Source organism: Bombus pascuorum, chromosome 1 (assembly GCF_905332965.1).
Source record: "Bombus pascuorum chromosome 1, iyBomPasc1.1, whole genome shotgun sequence".
NCBI lineage: Eukaryota > Metazoa > Arthropoda > Insecta > Hymenoptera > Apidae > Bombus > Bombus pascuorum.
Genome location: NC_083488.1, coordinates 1583186 through 1599591, shown reverse-complemented (window position 1 = coordinate 1599591; position 16406 = coordinate 1583186). Strand labels below are relative to the sequence as shown.

Genomic DNA, 16406 nt, shown 5'->3' with positions numbered 1-16406 from the left:
TGTTTGTTGTTGCTCCATCAATATCGAGGAGAAGTATTATAAAATACGAAAACAATACCGATCGTACGATTTAGACTTTTTTTTCTAAATCGGTCATTTATTTACTGTATCTCAGCTGCAATAGCAAATACAACTCAAGTTGTGTAATCAGGGTTACACAACTTTCTCGGTGTTACCGTGAACTTTGAAAGTTCGTAACATGTTTGGTTTGTAGAAGCAGGGTTTATAGCTTGATACTTTAGAGAAGCTACGCTACAAATTTCAGCCAGGAAGAAGATCGTAGGATCATCTTATCTTGAATGTTAAAAAATGGGTGATGGAATAGAATTTACAACTTCTCCAACTTTTGAACGATAACATATGCACTAGTAACACGTTGTGCACAAATATCATAGGCTGATTTATGTTTGCACATAAAATATCTTGTATTTACTGACAATTTTACGCTTTGTATTGTACAAGTATTTGCTTCGTACTCGTATTTGTCTCATAAAATCAGGAGCACGGAGATATTAACAAAAAGTGATTAGCAACAACTCTAATTACCATTTTGTATTACGTATCGAACATTTGTCACAGAAAACAGCTGATTCGAAGTTGCAGGCGATTACAATTAACGGATCCGCTAACATCTATTAACAGTTTATAGGAAACAATAGCTAAATGCTCGTTTTCCATTGGATTAACTTTTCTAATTCACGTTCCACGTATCTTCGTCGTGGCCGAAACTGAATTCACTAAAACTTTGCTGAAATTAACCGAATTCCACGCAGTAAAAAGTATAGTTTGTGGCTTGTTGACTTCGTGATAACGCGAGCGTAACTATGGTAGAACGTTTCTCCGTTATTTGGACATCCAATTTTTTTTCGATACGAGAATAAAGTATCGTCATGATTCTTTTGTCCCGTTCTTCTTCAGTACTCAGTTTTTTTTTTTTTTTTTTTTTTAGAAATGATCGATTGTATCGTCTCACAACGCTGGTAATATCATCCGTACAAATTATACTGCGTTCCCTTTATGGTTTTCTCGATGCTTCTTTTACTCTTTTTTCTCATTTTCATGTAAAAAGTGAAAGAAGCTTACTTCGTCTTCGAAAGATGCTCTCGGTAACTAGGTCTTCGTTCCACAGGGAAGAAATAAGCCTGCTTAGAAGAATTCTCGGCAAGCATGTCCACGCTATAAGCGACTGTTCTAAAATAGCTTTCTTTAACAAACACTATGCCCCTTACGATACAACGTAATTTACAGAACAGAAGTAATACAAAGAAAATGAAACAGTTGTGATCGTCGATTATAAAATAATATTATACGTATGTATGTATATGCAAATATATGCCGGCTTCTGTATATTTCGATTCATTTCCAAAAGTATCGCATGGCCGACAGCCCAAGCCATAAACGTTTCGTCAGGGTTTGGACTAGATAGCAGCTTTGAGTGGTAATATTTTTAAGGAATACCACGGATATATTTTCGCCATAGTTTCGGGGTGCCGACAAGGGATCCTCTAATGCCTCACAATCCGCAGCCGAGGATCATGTGCACGATGCCCATGAATCGGGGACACTCGGCGTCACGATGTCCGATGGTACGTGAAAACTGGATAGAGCGATAAGTGTTTTCCAGAAGAATCCGGCTACGCGGAGGAGGACGATGAAGCCTCTGGCAAGAGGACTGAGTGAAAAAGTTCAGCATTTGGAATCTTCGATATACGTATTATTTAACACGTGTTGTTCGAACCGATTCGTAACTATTAATCACTCGAACAATATCAAGAATAACCGATGAACATTTATTAAGTAATTTCAATTTACGACACGTACAGTTTCGGATTGACGATACAATTAAAACAATGTTCGTTATTGCAACAAAGAATCACATGCGCTAACAATATAGTTGTCTATCGTTTGTAATAGAGGCGAATATTTTGTCAACTAAGAATCATCGTGATGTAAAATCTGTTCGTTCGCTATTTTTCGTAAATTATTGTCATCGATGTTTCTCTTGGAATAGAGCTGCACGTACGCGTGCTTATTCGTACGGTAGGTAGAGTAACTGCGATATGACAGGTAATATAGCAAATAGACAGGATAAATGGACACTAACGTAAAATAACGTTTTAAGTCGTAAATTTCATAAACATTATCTTTTGTTGCATTGCGGTGCGCTGCAATTTTTTATCTGGAACCGCGGGAAAGCCTTCATTTTTTACGCTCGAGCAACGAAACATTTCTGACATAGTGCTTTTTATGATTTCCATTGTAAGCCGAGGAACGACCCTCCATTCGTCGCCAAGAAGTTTGTTTAGTATGAATGTCGAACCAAGCAATTTATTGCATAGTATTTTATGCTTGGAAAGCATATTTTACGGTATCAACCGTACCTACAGCGGAACGGAATTTATGGGTTTTGTGAGACACCTCGTTGCTTCTGCCTAGACGCGTACCTTCCTTTTCTCATGCAGTATAATTCTTAAGGATATCATTGCAGTCAGCATTCAGCGAACAAACAGGATTATAATCATCCGAACGTTAGCGCACGAGGAACGCGAGAAATTAATTAAAATTAGTTTTAATTGAAAATACCTTCGTACTACGTGGAAAACTCGAAATTCACTCTATATCACGCGCAGTACGACTTTTCTAGTTCTAGAGAAACTTTATGCATGTATCGACGACATCGAGTATCGTATTTGGTACTCGAAGAATTCAAATACTGGTCGAGTATGTTAAATTCACTGGCGTTAGATTCCGAGATGGTATTAGGCGTTCTGGAATCTCTCTTCACGGTCTTCGTTAAATCCGTTAAATTTATTTCGTCCGTATCACGTTTTAACGTCGCCTTTAATATTTTGACGCAACATAACTCCACAAGAAAGTTACTATCTTTCAATGAAATCAAACGTGATATCCTCGATCTCTTAATTTACGTCTACGTTCTACCTGTCGCTTAACTTCTCGGATTATTCCATTTTCTCACCTCAAATCTGCGATAGAGTGATTTAACACGAAATGTCAGCTAATAATTCGCTAAATTCGGCTGAGAAATCATTACTCGATTTAAAAAAATGTTGTCTTACCGTCTTATCTCGAACTCGTGGTAAATTAATTCCAAGCTGTAAAAAACTGAATCTAAATATTCGTGAAAAGTTGATCGAACTCGGGAGATTTCTCAAAATATCAGTCGTTAGATAAGGTAGAGTTTAACATACGGTGAATCTGAATACGATGACATTGAACCAATTGGAACGTTGAGCTACGAACGGACTAAATCACACGAGTAACACGCGTATGTATCCAATTTCGCCAATGACTGCTGTCTCCTCCCAACTACATTTATCAAGCGGACAACTAACAGTCTACCAGCGCGCAGTGATGTGCAGACACGATAGACAATTCGTAACATTTGTAACAATGCACATAGAAGCGTCGAGTAGAACGCGCAACCGCATTCTCCGAAGTGTTATAACTCAAATATCTAAATGTTTGATTCCATCCTCGACTTTGCACTAGTAAGTGTATGTATCAGGTACAGGTACGAAGAAACCGTTTACGAGCAAATAGTTGCACAGTCAGTGTTTGAAGTGTATCCGGAATGCTTAGAAGTGCACAGCGAAGCTGTTAAAATAAACGAAATTCAACGGATAAAAGCGACTTTTAATCTCGATTACCAATCTCGTTCCGTTTCCTTACGAACGATAGTTCCATTACTGTTCGTATTTACAATTTTCAAGAATTAACTAATGGACGCTTGATTATCGAGGGAAAACCTTCGATAAAACCAGTTTTGGATAATTCAATCAGGTATCGACCGATTACGATGGTCCGACTGTAACATGTACGTATACCAGACGAAGAATTATTTAACTTTATACTCAAATTGTTATCGATAAATTGTATCTATTCATTAGTATCAATTATTCACGTTCTATTTGCTATACGAATGAATAACCAAATTGTTGGAAAACGCGATTAATTACAAAATGTCGAATAGAGTATTACGTGATACATAATTTGGCAAGCAAAATGAGGACAAAAGAAAGAACAAGTATTCGTAATTTGGTACAACGATGATATTAACGTAATGGTCGAACGAATTCGCTTTAAATACGATTTCGAAGGATATCCGATTTCGTTGTCTAACTACCGGTTCACCATAGTTTACCAGATAATTCAATTGGGGTCTATGCGATGATGAATCAGTATGTAAATGATGCCCATTAATCAAATGTCATTGTATTAGATTGGACGCGGAAACAAAATTGAGCATATAATGCGTAATAACGCGTTATGAATTCAACGATCAGAAATGAGAAACATCGGATTCGATGTAAAAACTACATACAGCTTGTTTGATGCTATTTCATTAGGATTAAAATCAAAGGTAGATTTCTAGAAGACCTGGTCTTTAAAGAGTATTTTCGTTAACTGCGTGGTATCGTTTGCAAGTTTTCAATCTACAACAATATAATTTCAAATTATTCTCCTTTATCTCGTCTGATATTATTTCCTCCACAGAGTCGGCTACTGACGTAATAAAACAGAATTTCTTTCCAACGCACGGATATTAATATAATATATGGTAATGTAATCGTTGACCATTTCCACCAGGCAACGATATCGCGTAAGAAATAACCTGATATGCCAAAAGAATGAAACGGGACGGAGCAAGCTTAGAATCGAAAGCTTTTATTTACCACTTTCAACGGCGCTGTAGTCCCATAACCCCGGGCTAAAGCACACATTACTCAGGAAAGTATCTGAACCGGTAGCACAGAGTAGCCTTCGTCTTTTATCCCCGCTGTTAATCTATATTTGTTCTGAGAGTTAAAGCAGTTTGTCCAGCAAATTTCAGTGACCGATTAACCAAACCACGATTCAAACATTCGCCGCTATTCTCGACTACTCTGAAAAATACACGCGACCAAATGTCCTCTAAATAAACTAGATTTCGCTTGTATTGTATCGAGATTAAATCAGCTAACTGTAAAATCAGGACAGTCTGGATATCGAAGGGACATTGGAACATTCAGCGTTTCGTTTACGCGAATGTGGATCGTGACGAGGAATCGATGGCTCCATCGCATCGAACAAGTCGGTTCCCTTCTGCTGACCTTATGTAGGTCCATCGTGGTTGTAGGTAAAATTATTTGGAAATTGGCCGGGGCGGTTAAACCGCCGACTCGTTTGTACGCTATTCCGAGCACGTGTGCGTCTTCCGAACTTGCGTATTATTATTCGTGGTACTCGCATTACCGAGCGAAGCGGAGAACCTCGGACCGGGATACAAATCCCTCGACGTTGGACGAAAACGCGCGTGGAAAAATGTGTTTCGTCTATAGGTGTGGGTCGTTGCAAGCTGCTCGAACACCTCAGCGCAAGGCTATGGCGAAGCGTTTTCAACGGGGTGGCTAAAATTGCCTGGAGTTGCTGGAAAAGTTGCACCTGCATCTGCTTCCAACGACGTCGTTGTCAAAGATAGGGATTTGTCTGACGCGCGAAATAGAAATTTGGACGTTTAGGAGAATGAAAGATAGCGCAGCTGCCGCTTACCTTACGTATAAATCGTGTCGCACGGTTAAACTTCGCAAAAGCACGAATGTTTTGACAAGCGTTTATTGATTTTCGTCATAGTTGCGCTGTTTCACGAAGAAAGTATGACGTTGGATATCGTTTCTTGATAATTCAGTATGTTGTGGTCTCTTAACATTGACAGTTACCTGCGTGTAAATAAGAAAGGACCGAATAAACAAGTCGTTTTTAAGCGTTACTTTTTATATAAAGAGTATTCGTAAGGTGTTTGACGTTCCATACACGTTGTACGATTATTATTATTTATTACAAAAAACCTTGATTTGCTAACTTAGTCTATGGAGAAAGTTCGTAGTATTGTAAGTATAAGCTTAACGCGCTGGCTGTGTAGTTTTAAGATTAATGCCATTTCTTGATGAAGTTTCGTGATTCATTGCGGAGCAACCTCGCGGAGTAATTAAATCGTTTGACAAGTAATACGTAGCACTTTAGCACTTTCAATGCCTGACGTTCAATCGAAACATTAGTTTCCATATTAATTCCAGTTCACTTAAGAGAATACTCAAGCAGCTCCATTCACAGCGAACGGTCAATTTACGTCGAAATGAACAATCTTATGATTACTCTACATAGAACTACTGTGTGTACCTCTCGTAGATATATTGTACATAGTATGTATATATGTATGAAACCCTTCGCAAATCGATACTTTCGTGTAACCTATTGGAAATAATTTTTCCCTCCGATGAGATCTGTGGCTAAACGTTTGTTGCTGTTACAATTTGTCCATTAACAAAAATATTTGTCTTCGTGCAACTGCCTGCTGTTTTGTTCGCATTTCTCTTCTCTTCGTTGAAATATATAGAAACAAGGACAGCTGAGAACTAAATTTAAGACGACGCGTAACGGCGAATTTATTAAAGGACGTATACTATCTCGATTAAAATGGTAAAATCGATTTAAATCGAAGACTTTAATTCAGTTGGCGAATCGATCAAAATCAATATCATTTATTTAAAAAGATCGTTAAGGTGCACGGATTTTTTCATTTTTCGCTACTAGTCTTCCCAGCAACTACCGATATTTTTTCTTCGCCTCCTGCAAACTTATTCCTTGTCAACTTTCGATACTTTTATCGCAAACAATATCTGTTGGCAATCGTATTATCTTAGCATATAACGATCGCGGATAATCACCGGTAAAACGCGATTTTGAGACAGTCTTAAACCCAGCAATTTATTAGGCTCTTCTCGCGAGAAACCCACTTAAAGCCCTCTTCAATTTCTTATTACGTTAATCCTCTGCAAACGAAGCTACCTCACCATTTCGAACCTTCTTATCTTTCGATCAGCAAGAAACCGTGTTCTCGTGTAGCTCAGATGACATCGTCTAATCTATCTTTTAGATGTCGAGCAGTCCTCGACGAGACTCGAGATGCAATTGAATTCATCTCGACTAGCTTCGACTCGTCGTGTCAATCCGTTTAAGAAGAGAAGCAACCAGGTTCGTCGTTAAGGAGAGAAGCGAATAAATTGTTCTTAGGGAGGATTGTTCTAGGATTATCGTTCTAAGGATAAATTAAAGCTATCGTCGAGTTGTTTTTTCTCCCAAGTTTCCGATCTGGGGACGATGTTCGATTCGCCAGAGTCTATCGCGACTCTGTGATACCCGAAAGCTGAGATTAAGACCTCGAAAGAAAAGTAATCTGTAGCTGACGGCAACGGCATACTATTTGCCTAAGTGGTAGTTAAACGTAATCAAATCGTTCGGACAAACAGCGGGCCCGGAGTTCTCGGATTAAATAGAGAACGATTATTCGAGCAATCGTATCCTACGGGTCGGTATCCGATTACCATTTGTCTGATAATCACGATACAATGGCTAATTCTGCTGCGCCGGTGTTTCGATGCACAACGAAGCGAACACTGGCGTAGACGCGACCCGAAATTGTCTGGGGGTTGCGTAATGGAGTTTTGGATCAGTTGGTTCGTATTGTGTCGGCAGTTGTTCTCGTCAACGTCGTCAGACGTGGAAACCGCATTCCCGCGATCCGCGGTATCATGCACTCACAATCAGTGGCGCAGCAAATTGAGCGATGACGTTTCCCATTGCGCAGAAACGAATCGACGTTGCTTCACGCAATCAACCTACGCCGGGCAATGATTTTGATCTAGTTAAAATTAAAGGGTTGGAGTCGCAGGTCAGCCTCGTTATTGGAAATTTTATAGGAATTTTATATCGTTAACTTACTTACATCGGAAGAGATTCTTTTTGCTAGAGTCTTTCAGTAATTCGAGTAGGTCGAGGAAAATCGTATTATTTAGAATGGTTTCAGTGGGCGAAGAAATTGGAAGGCTTGGAAAAAATTGATGGAAGTTTCTTCTTTTATGGGCACAGCTGAAATATTAGAATCGAGAAGACGGATACGTGTACGTGAGTTTTGCTTTTAATCTGGAAATCGCTAAACGTAGCGTTCAAGTAATCTATCCTCCCTTTTTACGTAGATTGAATTTTATGTCGCGACTTCGAAATATATAGAAAACAGTAAATCCAGAAATACCGAGCAAAACGTTTTGCCGCCTCTGTATGTATCTGTGTTTATCTACTAATCTACTTTATCGAGACTGGTAGTGGTACGCGCTACGGACGACTAAATATTTAAACAACATAAATTTTCACGAAAAATAGCTTTTAACCACCTCTGATCGTAAATGTTAATAGTAATTTTGTTAACACAATTCGACCATTCGTCGAAATGTGTTCTGATTCTAAACATATTACTTCCTCGTTGTGATAATAGATCGCTATTCAATTTCGAAACAATAGATCGCTTAAATCCATTTAGATCCTTTAAAGCCCTAGACGTAAATGACCATTGTGCGTTACGTAATATCTAAATTAACTACTGTTGCACGATATCGAACACTTTCCCTTCAGAATAATCGTTCCGCTGTAATAGGTTGGAAAATTCGCGCAAACGAATTCCACGAAACAATAACATCGCGTATCGATTGATTGTAATTCATCGTATCGACGAATAATCACGAAACAGAGAACGATTTTGTACAAATGTGTTCTAAAATCAGCATCGTTATCCGTCAGGAAAACCCATAAATCGTATTGTTTACGTTCAGCCGTGATACAGCAGCTTCCAAAGCAATTTTACAATGTACACAGACGGATTTACACAAATATGTTTGTATTCGATACAACACGCAGACCAATGTCGCTAGTGTTTCATTCGATTTTTCCCATTTTTTCCCCGTCCTCTCTTTTTCTGTCGTTTTTCTTTTCTTTCTGCTTTTCTCTTTCTAACCATATAGAACGAAATTGGAAACTACAACAGGGGTAGCTAGTCAACTGCAAAATCGAATATTATGATATAGACATTGAAAAGAGTTGCGTCGAACGATTTCTTTTGCCAGAGAAACTTGCGTTAACGCTTATCGAGCATATTGAAAGTGTTCTCGAAGCTTTTAACCGAGCGATATTTTTATGAAACTATTTTACAACAACGTAGCCCGTCACAGCGAACGAAATCTAGCATTGGAATAAAACGGTTGCTCGATATCTAATATCGTGATAAATTATAAAGAAAGCAAGCAGGACTGTTATGTCGCGCTATTCGGTTTGATATTTTCAATAAAAAAAAAAAAAAAATGTAAAGATTTATTTGTAAGAATTTTTTGAAACTTTATAACAGTTTCAACCACGGTATAATTGCGAATCTCTATTTATCTTTGCGGTGGAGACAAGTTATTCTAACGAACGGCAGCTTTCTTTCACAACAAGTCTATTTCTGAATAATAACAACGTGCCAATGAAGCATGGTTAAGTATCGGAACAACTACGCTTCGCGAGATATCGCTAATACAGCGCCGTCAGTGCAAACTGTTTCACTTTAAAAGCGTTTCAAGTATAGCAGCTTCCGCGAGGATCATTCATAAAATGAATCGCAACGTATCAAAAGCATTACATTCTTTTATAAGGCGGGCAAGTCTTTTTGCAGTAAAACCTTAGTAAAGGAAGAGAGCATCACGTCGTTGGAAAGATATCAGAAGACGACGATTATCGCAAATATAAAGGTCCTTAGCCAGTCATCTTCGGAATATCATGGCAGGCTATACAGAGTGAACGTGGCTCGCAGTGGTATTCTTAATACCATTGAAAACAGTCCATCCGTCACAAAGCGAAAAAGGCGCACAGAGGAAAGCTCTCTCGGCGAACAGTCAAAAGTACTTTCGCGTCGGCAACGGACATATCCTCTTAGAAACGGTCGAAATTGCCGCACCGGGTTACAAAGAGAATCGCTAAATCCGAAGCCTTGAAAGCTACGTCGTGCCAGCGACCAAAGAGTCGCTCGTTTAGCAAATGAACTAAACCGGTCACCGGTTTTGCGCGAGTGAGTCAACAAATAACGAAGATAAGGTTTTAAAAACATCCTCGAACCATCATCGTGATCATCCGAGCTTTGTAACGTTCGTGAAACATTCTTTTGCTGTGGATTTTATTACGTACAGAGAGGATAATTAGAAAAAATAAGGTTGAATTAAAAGATGTTTGTTTTAACGTTTGATTAAATTTCAGCTAAAATTGTTGCGTTTGCTTTGACGGTATCCGTATTTAGATACTTTGACGTCTAGTTGCGTGAAACTATTACGATGAATAATATCGTAGAAATTTTAACGCTTTCGTAATTCTTCGAACAACGAATATTCCGAACATGAACGCGTTCTACAGATAACGTAGGAATTGAAATAAATTTTACGTACTGTGCGGAATGTTGAGCGACGCAAATATCGATTAAATATATATTTAGGTTAGCAGTTTGACATTTTTGCATTAGCTTGGCTTTTAACGGCAAAGTCCTATAAAATAGATAAAACGCGTTGTTTTACTTCAAATAATATTTTTGGAGATATTTTCTGCAAATATTTCAAAACTGACGATTTTTTACATGTGTCACCCTTTCATAAAACTCACGATATACACGTCCATAATCTATATACTGATATAACGTTTATAGAGAACGACAGTAGCATTGACTGCACGTGTGCGTCCAGAAGAGTTAAAAATCCATACAAAATTGTATTCCTATGAACTTTACAACCTTCAACAACGTATTCTTCGCATTATCGTTCAACAACATATTCTTCGTACTATCGTTCAACAACATATTCTTCGTACTGTCGTTCAACAACATATCCTTCGTATATCATGAATTCGAAACGAATATTTCGTGACTTTATACAAGCTCGCAAAAGTATCCCAACACTTGTACATAGCTCTTCCGAACATATTATGCGTGTTACACGGGACATTTTGAAATTTCATTAGTACTGTTATGAGATTCGACTATTGCGATTATATTGGCAAAGTTTGAAACGAATCTGAAAATATACATACATATAAATTGCAAAGTACCCAGTATGTATTTCGCAGAGATCAGAGAGGTATTTAAAGAGCCGGTAATCCATTACATTGAAATAAACCATAATATTCAATGGGATCATATTTAACGTTTATCTTCTGCTTAAGATTGATATTTATGCTGTGTATTCGTTCGTTCGTTAAACACACGAATGCGATAATTGCAAATATCTTGTAACTTCTGTACACATTTTCAGGTCAATTTCGAATTTTATCGATACACGTAAACATGACAGCCGCGTTTCATTATTGCGCGAATGAGACTTCAAGATATTTTATATTTCGATTTCAGATATTTTGAAAACACATACGACATAGACATAAATGTACGAACACTTTTCTCAGCGTATTACAGCCATTGTATTATCCATTATCCTCGCTTATCCTAAACACGACAGACTACGTCTCTCCATTTGCCTACATTTTCCAGACATTGCTTGTCAAGAAATCGCGAAATTCAGAAACTCACTTATCGAGATTTCTCACGAAACATTGCCAGCATCGATCAATTTTGCCATAGCAGCTACGGATCAAGATTTCCATAGCTCAGCAAATTTTACTCCGAAGGCAATGTCTTGCCTTCGCAATAATCAATTCTATGGCATTCGGGAGTGGTCAAAGTGCACTTAAGTATGCGTTCTACATGGAGTTCGATCGGTTCTCGACAGGAAACGGCACCGCGCACAAGGCGAAACAACACTAGGCATAATGTCTGGCTACGAAATACACGCTGGTCAATCCATTTCGCCATGATTTATGTGATAATCACAGACCATAGCTTAGGGCTATTCTACGTGTCCCGTCCACATTGACTCGCGGTCGTGTATGAAATTGTTCGCAGGATAACGTAACAGGGCGTCGGAACACCCGGTTCCTCATCGGCTGCATCGGCGTCTTCGCTGTCAACGGCTGTCACGCCGCGTACTGTCATCCCTGTCATATTCCAAGTACAACGGCTCACGAAATCCATGTTTGTCTATTCGTGGTTTCATAAAATTTAGGCACTTGCGAAAACTTAAGCAAACCGTAGAAACATTAGGAAATTATTAAAACGTTTAAAAATTGTTATTTCAACCGAAACGAGGCTGTAGAGTTGTATTAGAAAATAAAGCACTCGTGTATTCGATGTTATCATAATCTCATAGATTTCGCATAATACAATTTTATCCTTTACTTATTTTACGTTTATCCGTCGCGTTTCCTTTTTCGTATCTTGAGATTTGGTTTCACGAGCGCTATAAGTGACTTTACAATACAGATTCAAACTTTCGATAAATTTCTTGGAGTTTCCTATCCAGTCCGGTTGCAGTCTTTTCAAACGGATTCGGATTAAAAACCGCAGAGGCATCGACGCGTAATTATTACGATTTACATAAATTATTTTAATTCTTCCAAACAGCTTGAACAGATTTTTGTATTTTACACATGTAGGTATACCGGCTCACAACCTAATCGTTTCTTTGATAACTTTAGATATTTATTTATTGTTTGTATTACGTAACATTCGAGAACACTTTGATATTTTATTAGCACTGACTCGACTATTACGATTACATTGATACGATTTTATGATAAAATTCGACGTTTTCGTAACAGTCACTTTCTCAATTTCTAACTAAAATTGAATCGAACGTAAACATAGCGGGATATCGAGTAAAACAGGCCTGGCGATGGTTTAACGACGTGGATAGATAGACTCTGGCCCTACTAGCGACGTTTATTCAGTTACTACAGCGATCGACTTTCGATCGAATCGGAAGACGATAGCTGGCTAACAACGCGGACTCTAATACGCTTCGACGATCTTGTCTGGCATCGTCAAGGAAGTGGAACGACGACGAATAAGATGCTGATAGGGAAACGGTCTGACTCTACGAGACTTTAATTCCTCGATATTGCGGTTGCATCGTTGGTTAAAAGCTTGGATTTGTCGGATGAATGAAAACGTAGCAGTGGAGTTTCTTGAATCGTTGCCGTACGTATGTTCGATCCTGATAGATTCTCATGTCACATATTGATATTGAGAAGAACGTAAAATTAATTGCAAATAATTTATAACAGACAGTCTTCGACGTTTGTTGATATAACTGTATAACTAAAAGTGTAGGAATACAATTTTTCGTATCATTATTGAGTATATATTTGTCTACAATTTGCTGGAAACATTGTTATCGCGGGTATTAATATCGAATGAAATTTTAATTATGTTTTTTGTTGTAAATTTATATAAAATGTCCCACCATAGAGAGCTTTCGAACGTTTGTTTGCCAGGAGTTTCATCTCTATCGATAACTCGTATCAAAGTTTGGACTGGCGGTGGTGTAACGATCTGTATAAATCTGGAAAAAGTATTGGCAAGAAATGTACACGACCAATTAGGAAACAGAGAAGTCGTAAAGGCTGAAAGAATTGACGAGAAACGGATGGAACTTCGAAGTACGAAATACATGATCGTTTCTCAAGTCAGTAAGCGCATTTAACTCCGATTCGTAAAACGAAGATTTTGAAACCAAGCTTTTCTTTATTCCTTTACGTTTAATAGTTTTTTTTTATTTTTTAATGGGTTTTTAATTTTTACGTATATGTTTTGAACAGAAGATTGTCCATCACGGTTGGTAAAATATTCCGTAGAAAATGTTGCAATCGTGCGTTGATTGCTTCCAGCGAATGTAGTCTATTACGGTTTCGAAAGGAAAACGAAGTAGCTACATGTACATAGCTGTTTAATAGGAATTTCTATTGGAGCTTGAAGTCCTTCGAAGGAACGCAATTACAAACTCGTACAAAGGTCCATTAAAATACGTTTTATTAGGTATATGGAAGTCCATCAGCCCGCTATTACCTTGCTTGTTTTCCTATTGTATCTCTTCTATTGTTACAAACATCGATAAAACGAACAGGCATTTGTCTTTTCTACCATTAGACGCGTTTAAAATATACTGTTGTTGCCATTGAAACTCTAAATCGCGAAGAAGATAAGTGTTCTCGCATAGTGTAATAGCTCGAGAATAGAAACGTCGAGAATCTTGAATATTGCGTGTAACAAAATTGTAGGACGATAAAGATTACTATCAAATAAGCTCTGTTGTTTTTTCATCGCGTATATTCCAATGAAGTGCTGTTCCCTAAGAAGCTATCTCGAATATCGTCGAAAGCCTAAAGAATACAAAGGAAAAAATTGGCCGTGGATCTACCTCTTCGACGCGAAGCCGAAATTCAACGATGGATCCAGAACGATAGGGGCTGTGCCGTCCTTCTTTGCTTTCAAGAATAATAAAATATAAAAATATTATGTCACGTTCTTAAAAAACTTGTTAGGCATACGATTAATGTCGATCTACAGTGTGGCAAATTTTTAATCTCGTAAAGGTAGTTTCAAAGTTGTACCTATGTACTTTTACACATTGTGCCGCCTCTCCGGTCGCTTCGCCACTGCGGAAATTGAATAGCGATCGAGATAGTCGAACCGTGCTCCACAGAATCAACTAATCGCACTATTGCAAAACAAAAAACGGAAAACGATAAATCAGCGACGCGGGATGGTTTCGGTCGTAAAAGCGAGCGATTGAAAATGCGCGAAAGAGGCGAAAAGACGCGCGTAGTCGTTTAAAAAGACGAGAGTCGCGGTTTTGGGATAGGCGGTCTGTGCAAACGCAGCGATCGCGTCGCCGTTGGTAGTCTTGGTGTTGCGTTGGCGCGTATCACCGGGAACGACGATGTACCGGGCGTCGTATTCGTGAACATCGCAGTGCCACACGTCCCATAGACTATGAACCGCGTTCCAACGATTCCACGTTTCGTACGCGGTGACACAGTGTATTGACTGAGCGTGGATTGTGCGCCGCCGACTGATTTGCCGCGGCTGCGCAAATCTGAGCTCGGAGCTGCGGCCTCCGTATATCTAGTGGCCTGGTGGTACCGCGTACTCGGGTACTGTACCCTCGTGACTCGTTCCGTACCCTTAGTCCGTGCTCGTGGCACATACACACCGCGTTCGACTCTCGCGTACAATCTAGCAGCCGCGCCGTCGACGCCGACGCCGACGCCGACAATCACCTTCTCTCACGCTGTGCTCCGTTCTCCACGCCGTCGCTACCACCACCATCTCTCACCCTCTCTACTCACTCGCTCTACTCCTTCCACTCTCGTTCGGCGCTCGGACAACCACAGCCGCGCAACTGGCTCGCTCTCTCGCACCGGACCAAATATACCGCGAGATAAAAACATGTCGATGACAGGCGTCGTGCGGAACGTACCGAAACGTCAGTGCCGGTCCGATTCGGGACGACGCGTCGCGATATAGAGAAAGAGAGAGAAAGAGTGACGAAGAGGGAGGAAGAGAGATCATAGCTCATCCGACAGATCAACACGGTCCTTCTGTCCAAAGAAATCGTTGCAGGACACTGTGAAGAAGAATCGACAAATTCGATCGGAATTCTTTTGGTTGAAGAAGAAGAGAGTGGTGATTGAAAATTCGCGTTTATTACCGTGATTATTCTTCTGCCTGCAGTTTCTTTCTTTTGTTCTATTTGCTTCGTTCGTTGGTAACTTACGGTGTGCGGTTTACTCAAATTTGTTATTTAACATTGTTCTTACACGGTGATCGTTATTTGTGAATCGATTTATCGCACGACCGGTGGACCTCGAAGACGAGTATCCAGAATATTCAGGGACATAGTGTGTGTCGACGCGTTAAGCGGTTACGGTGTCCTGTGGTTGAGCAGCCACGGCAGCCAGCTACGCTTCTCCATTGGAACGTGTTGTTTATGTGATGAACGTGGTTTAATGGTTGATCCGCTAAAACTCTTCTGGGTTATTACCAACAGCACCTATTTAGGTACGTCGAGTGATACGCTTTCAATATCGTTGATAATAGTTATTTGTCTTTTACACGATAAGATCACGTACGACACTCTGGCGAAACCAAGCCGAAAGAACAGGGAAAATGAGATAAGGATAGAACCGGGGAAGAGTCGCGGTAAAGTAAGTCTGACGATAAAAAGATACGAAGGGTTTGTTTCTTCCAATACTATCTATCAGGATTTCGCATCACGGACTCGTCAGACTAGCTCGATCTTGAGAAAATTCAACGAGTTCTAGGATACTCGAGGACTTTGCGAGTTCGCTAGAGGATCGCCCGTCTTGTAATTAACGAGCTTTGTGTCGGGAAAATTCGTGCGAACGATCCGCAAGTTGCGCAACACGGATTCCCCTTCGCGTATCCCAACAGGTGAACGGGATATTTAACACGATGCGAAAGCTATAGAGAAAAGAAAGTTTTCACGGTCGAGAAGAACGCTCGAGAAATTCTTTCGCATCAGCGTTGAAGTTTTTCGGAAAGCAATTGAAATTTCCGCGGCGAGCCGCCTTATCCGCCGCTTCGTTCTATTCAATACTTCTCTATTCGTCCTCCGGAATATTTGAAACGCGATCTGTTTCCCGCCAGC

At 39.5% G+C, this 16406-nt stretch overlaps 1 protein-coding gene across 2 annotated transcripts in view; it reads left to right on the top strand.

Annotated features, from left to right (window-relative positions):
- The first annotated feature begins 3360 nt into the window (after positions 1-3360).
- The window catches only part of LOC132911156 (neural-cadherin-like), a 105710-nt gene continuing 92664 nt past the window's right edge, over positions 3361-16406 (top strand). The window contains exon 1 of one of the 2 annotated variants that reach the window (XM_060967576.1): positions 3361-3835. Coding sequence is in view for 1 of the 2 variants with exons in the window: in XM_060967567.1 (XP_060823550.1) it covers positions 15745-15796 (52 nt within the window). In the remaining variant the exon portion in view is untranslated. Of the gene's footprint in view, positions 3836-14600; positions 15797-16406 lie in introns of those variants that run through there. The other variant, XM_060967567.1, reaches the window with a different exon arrangement.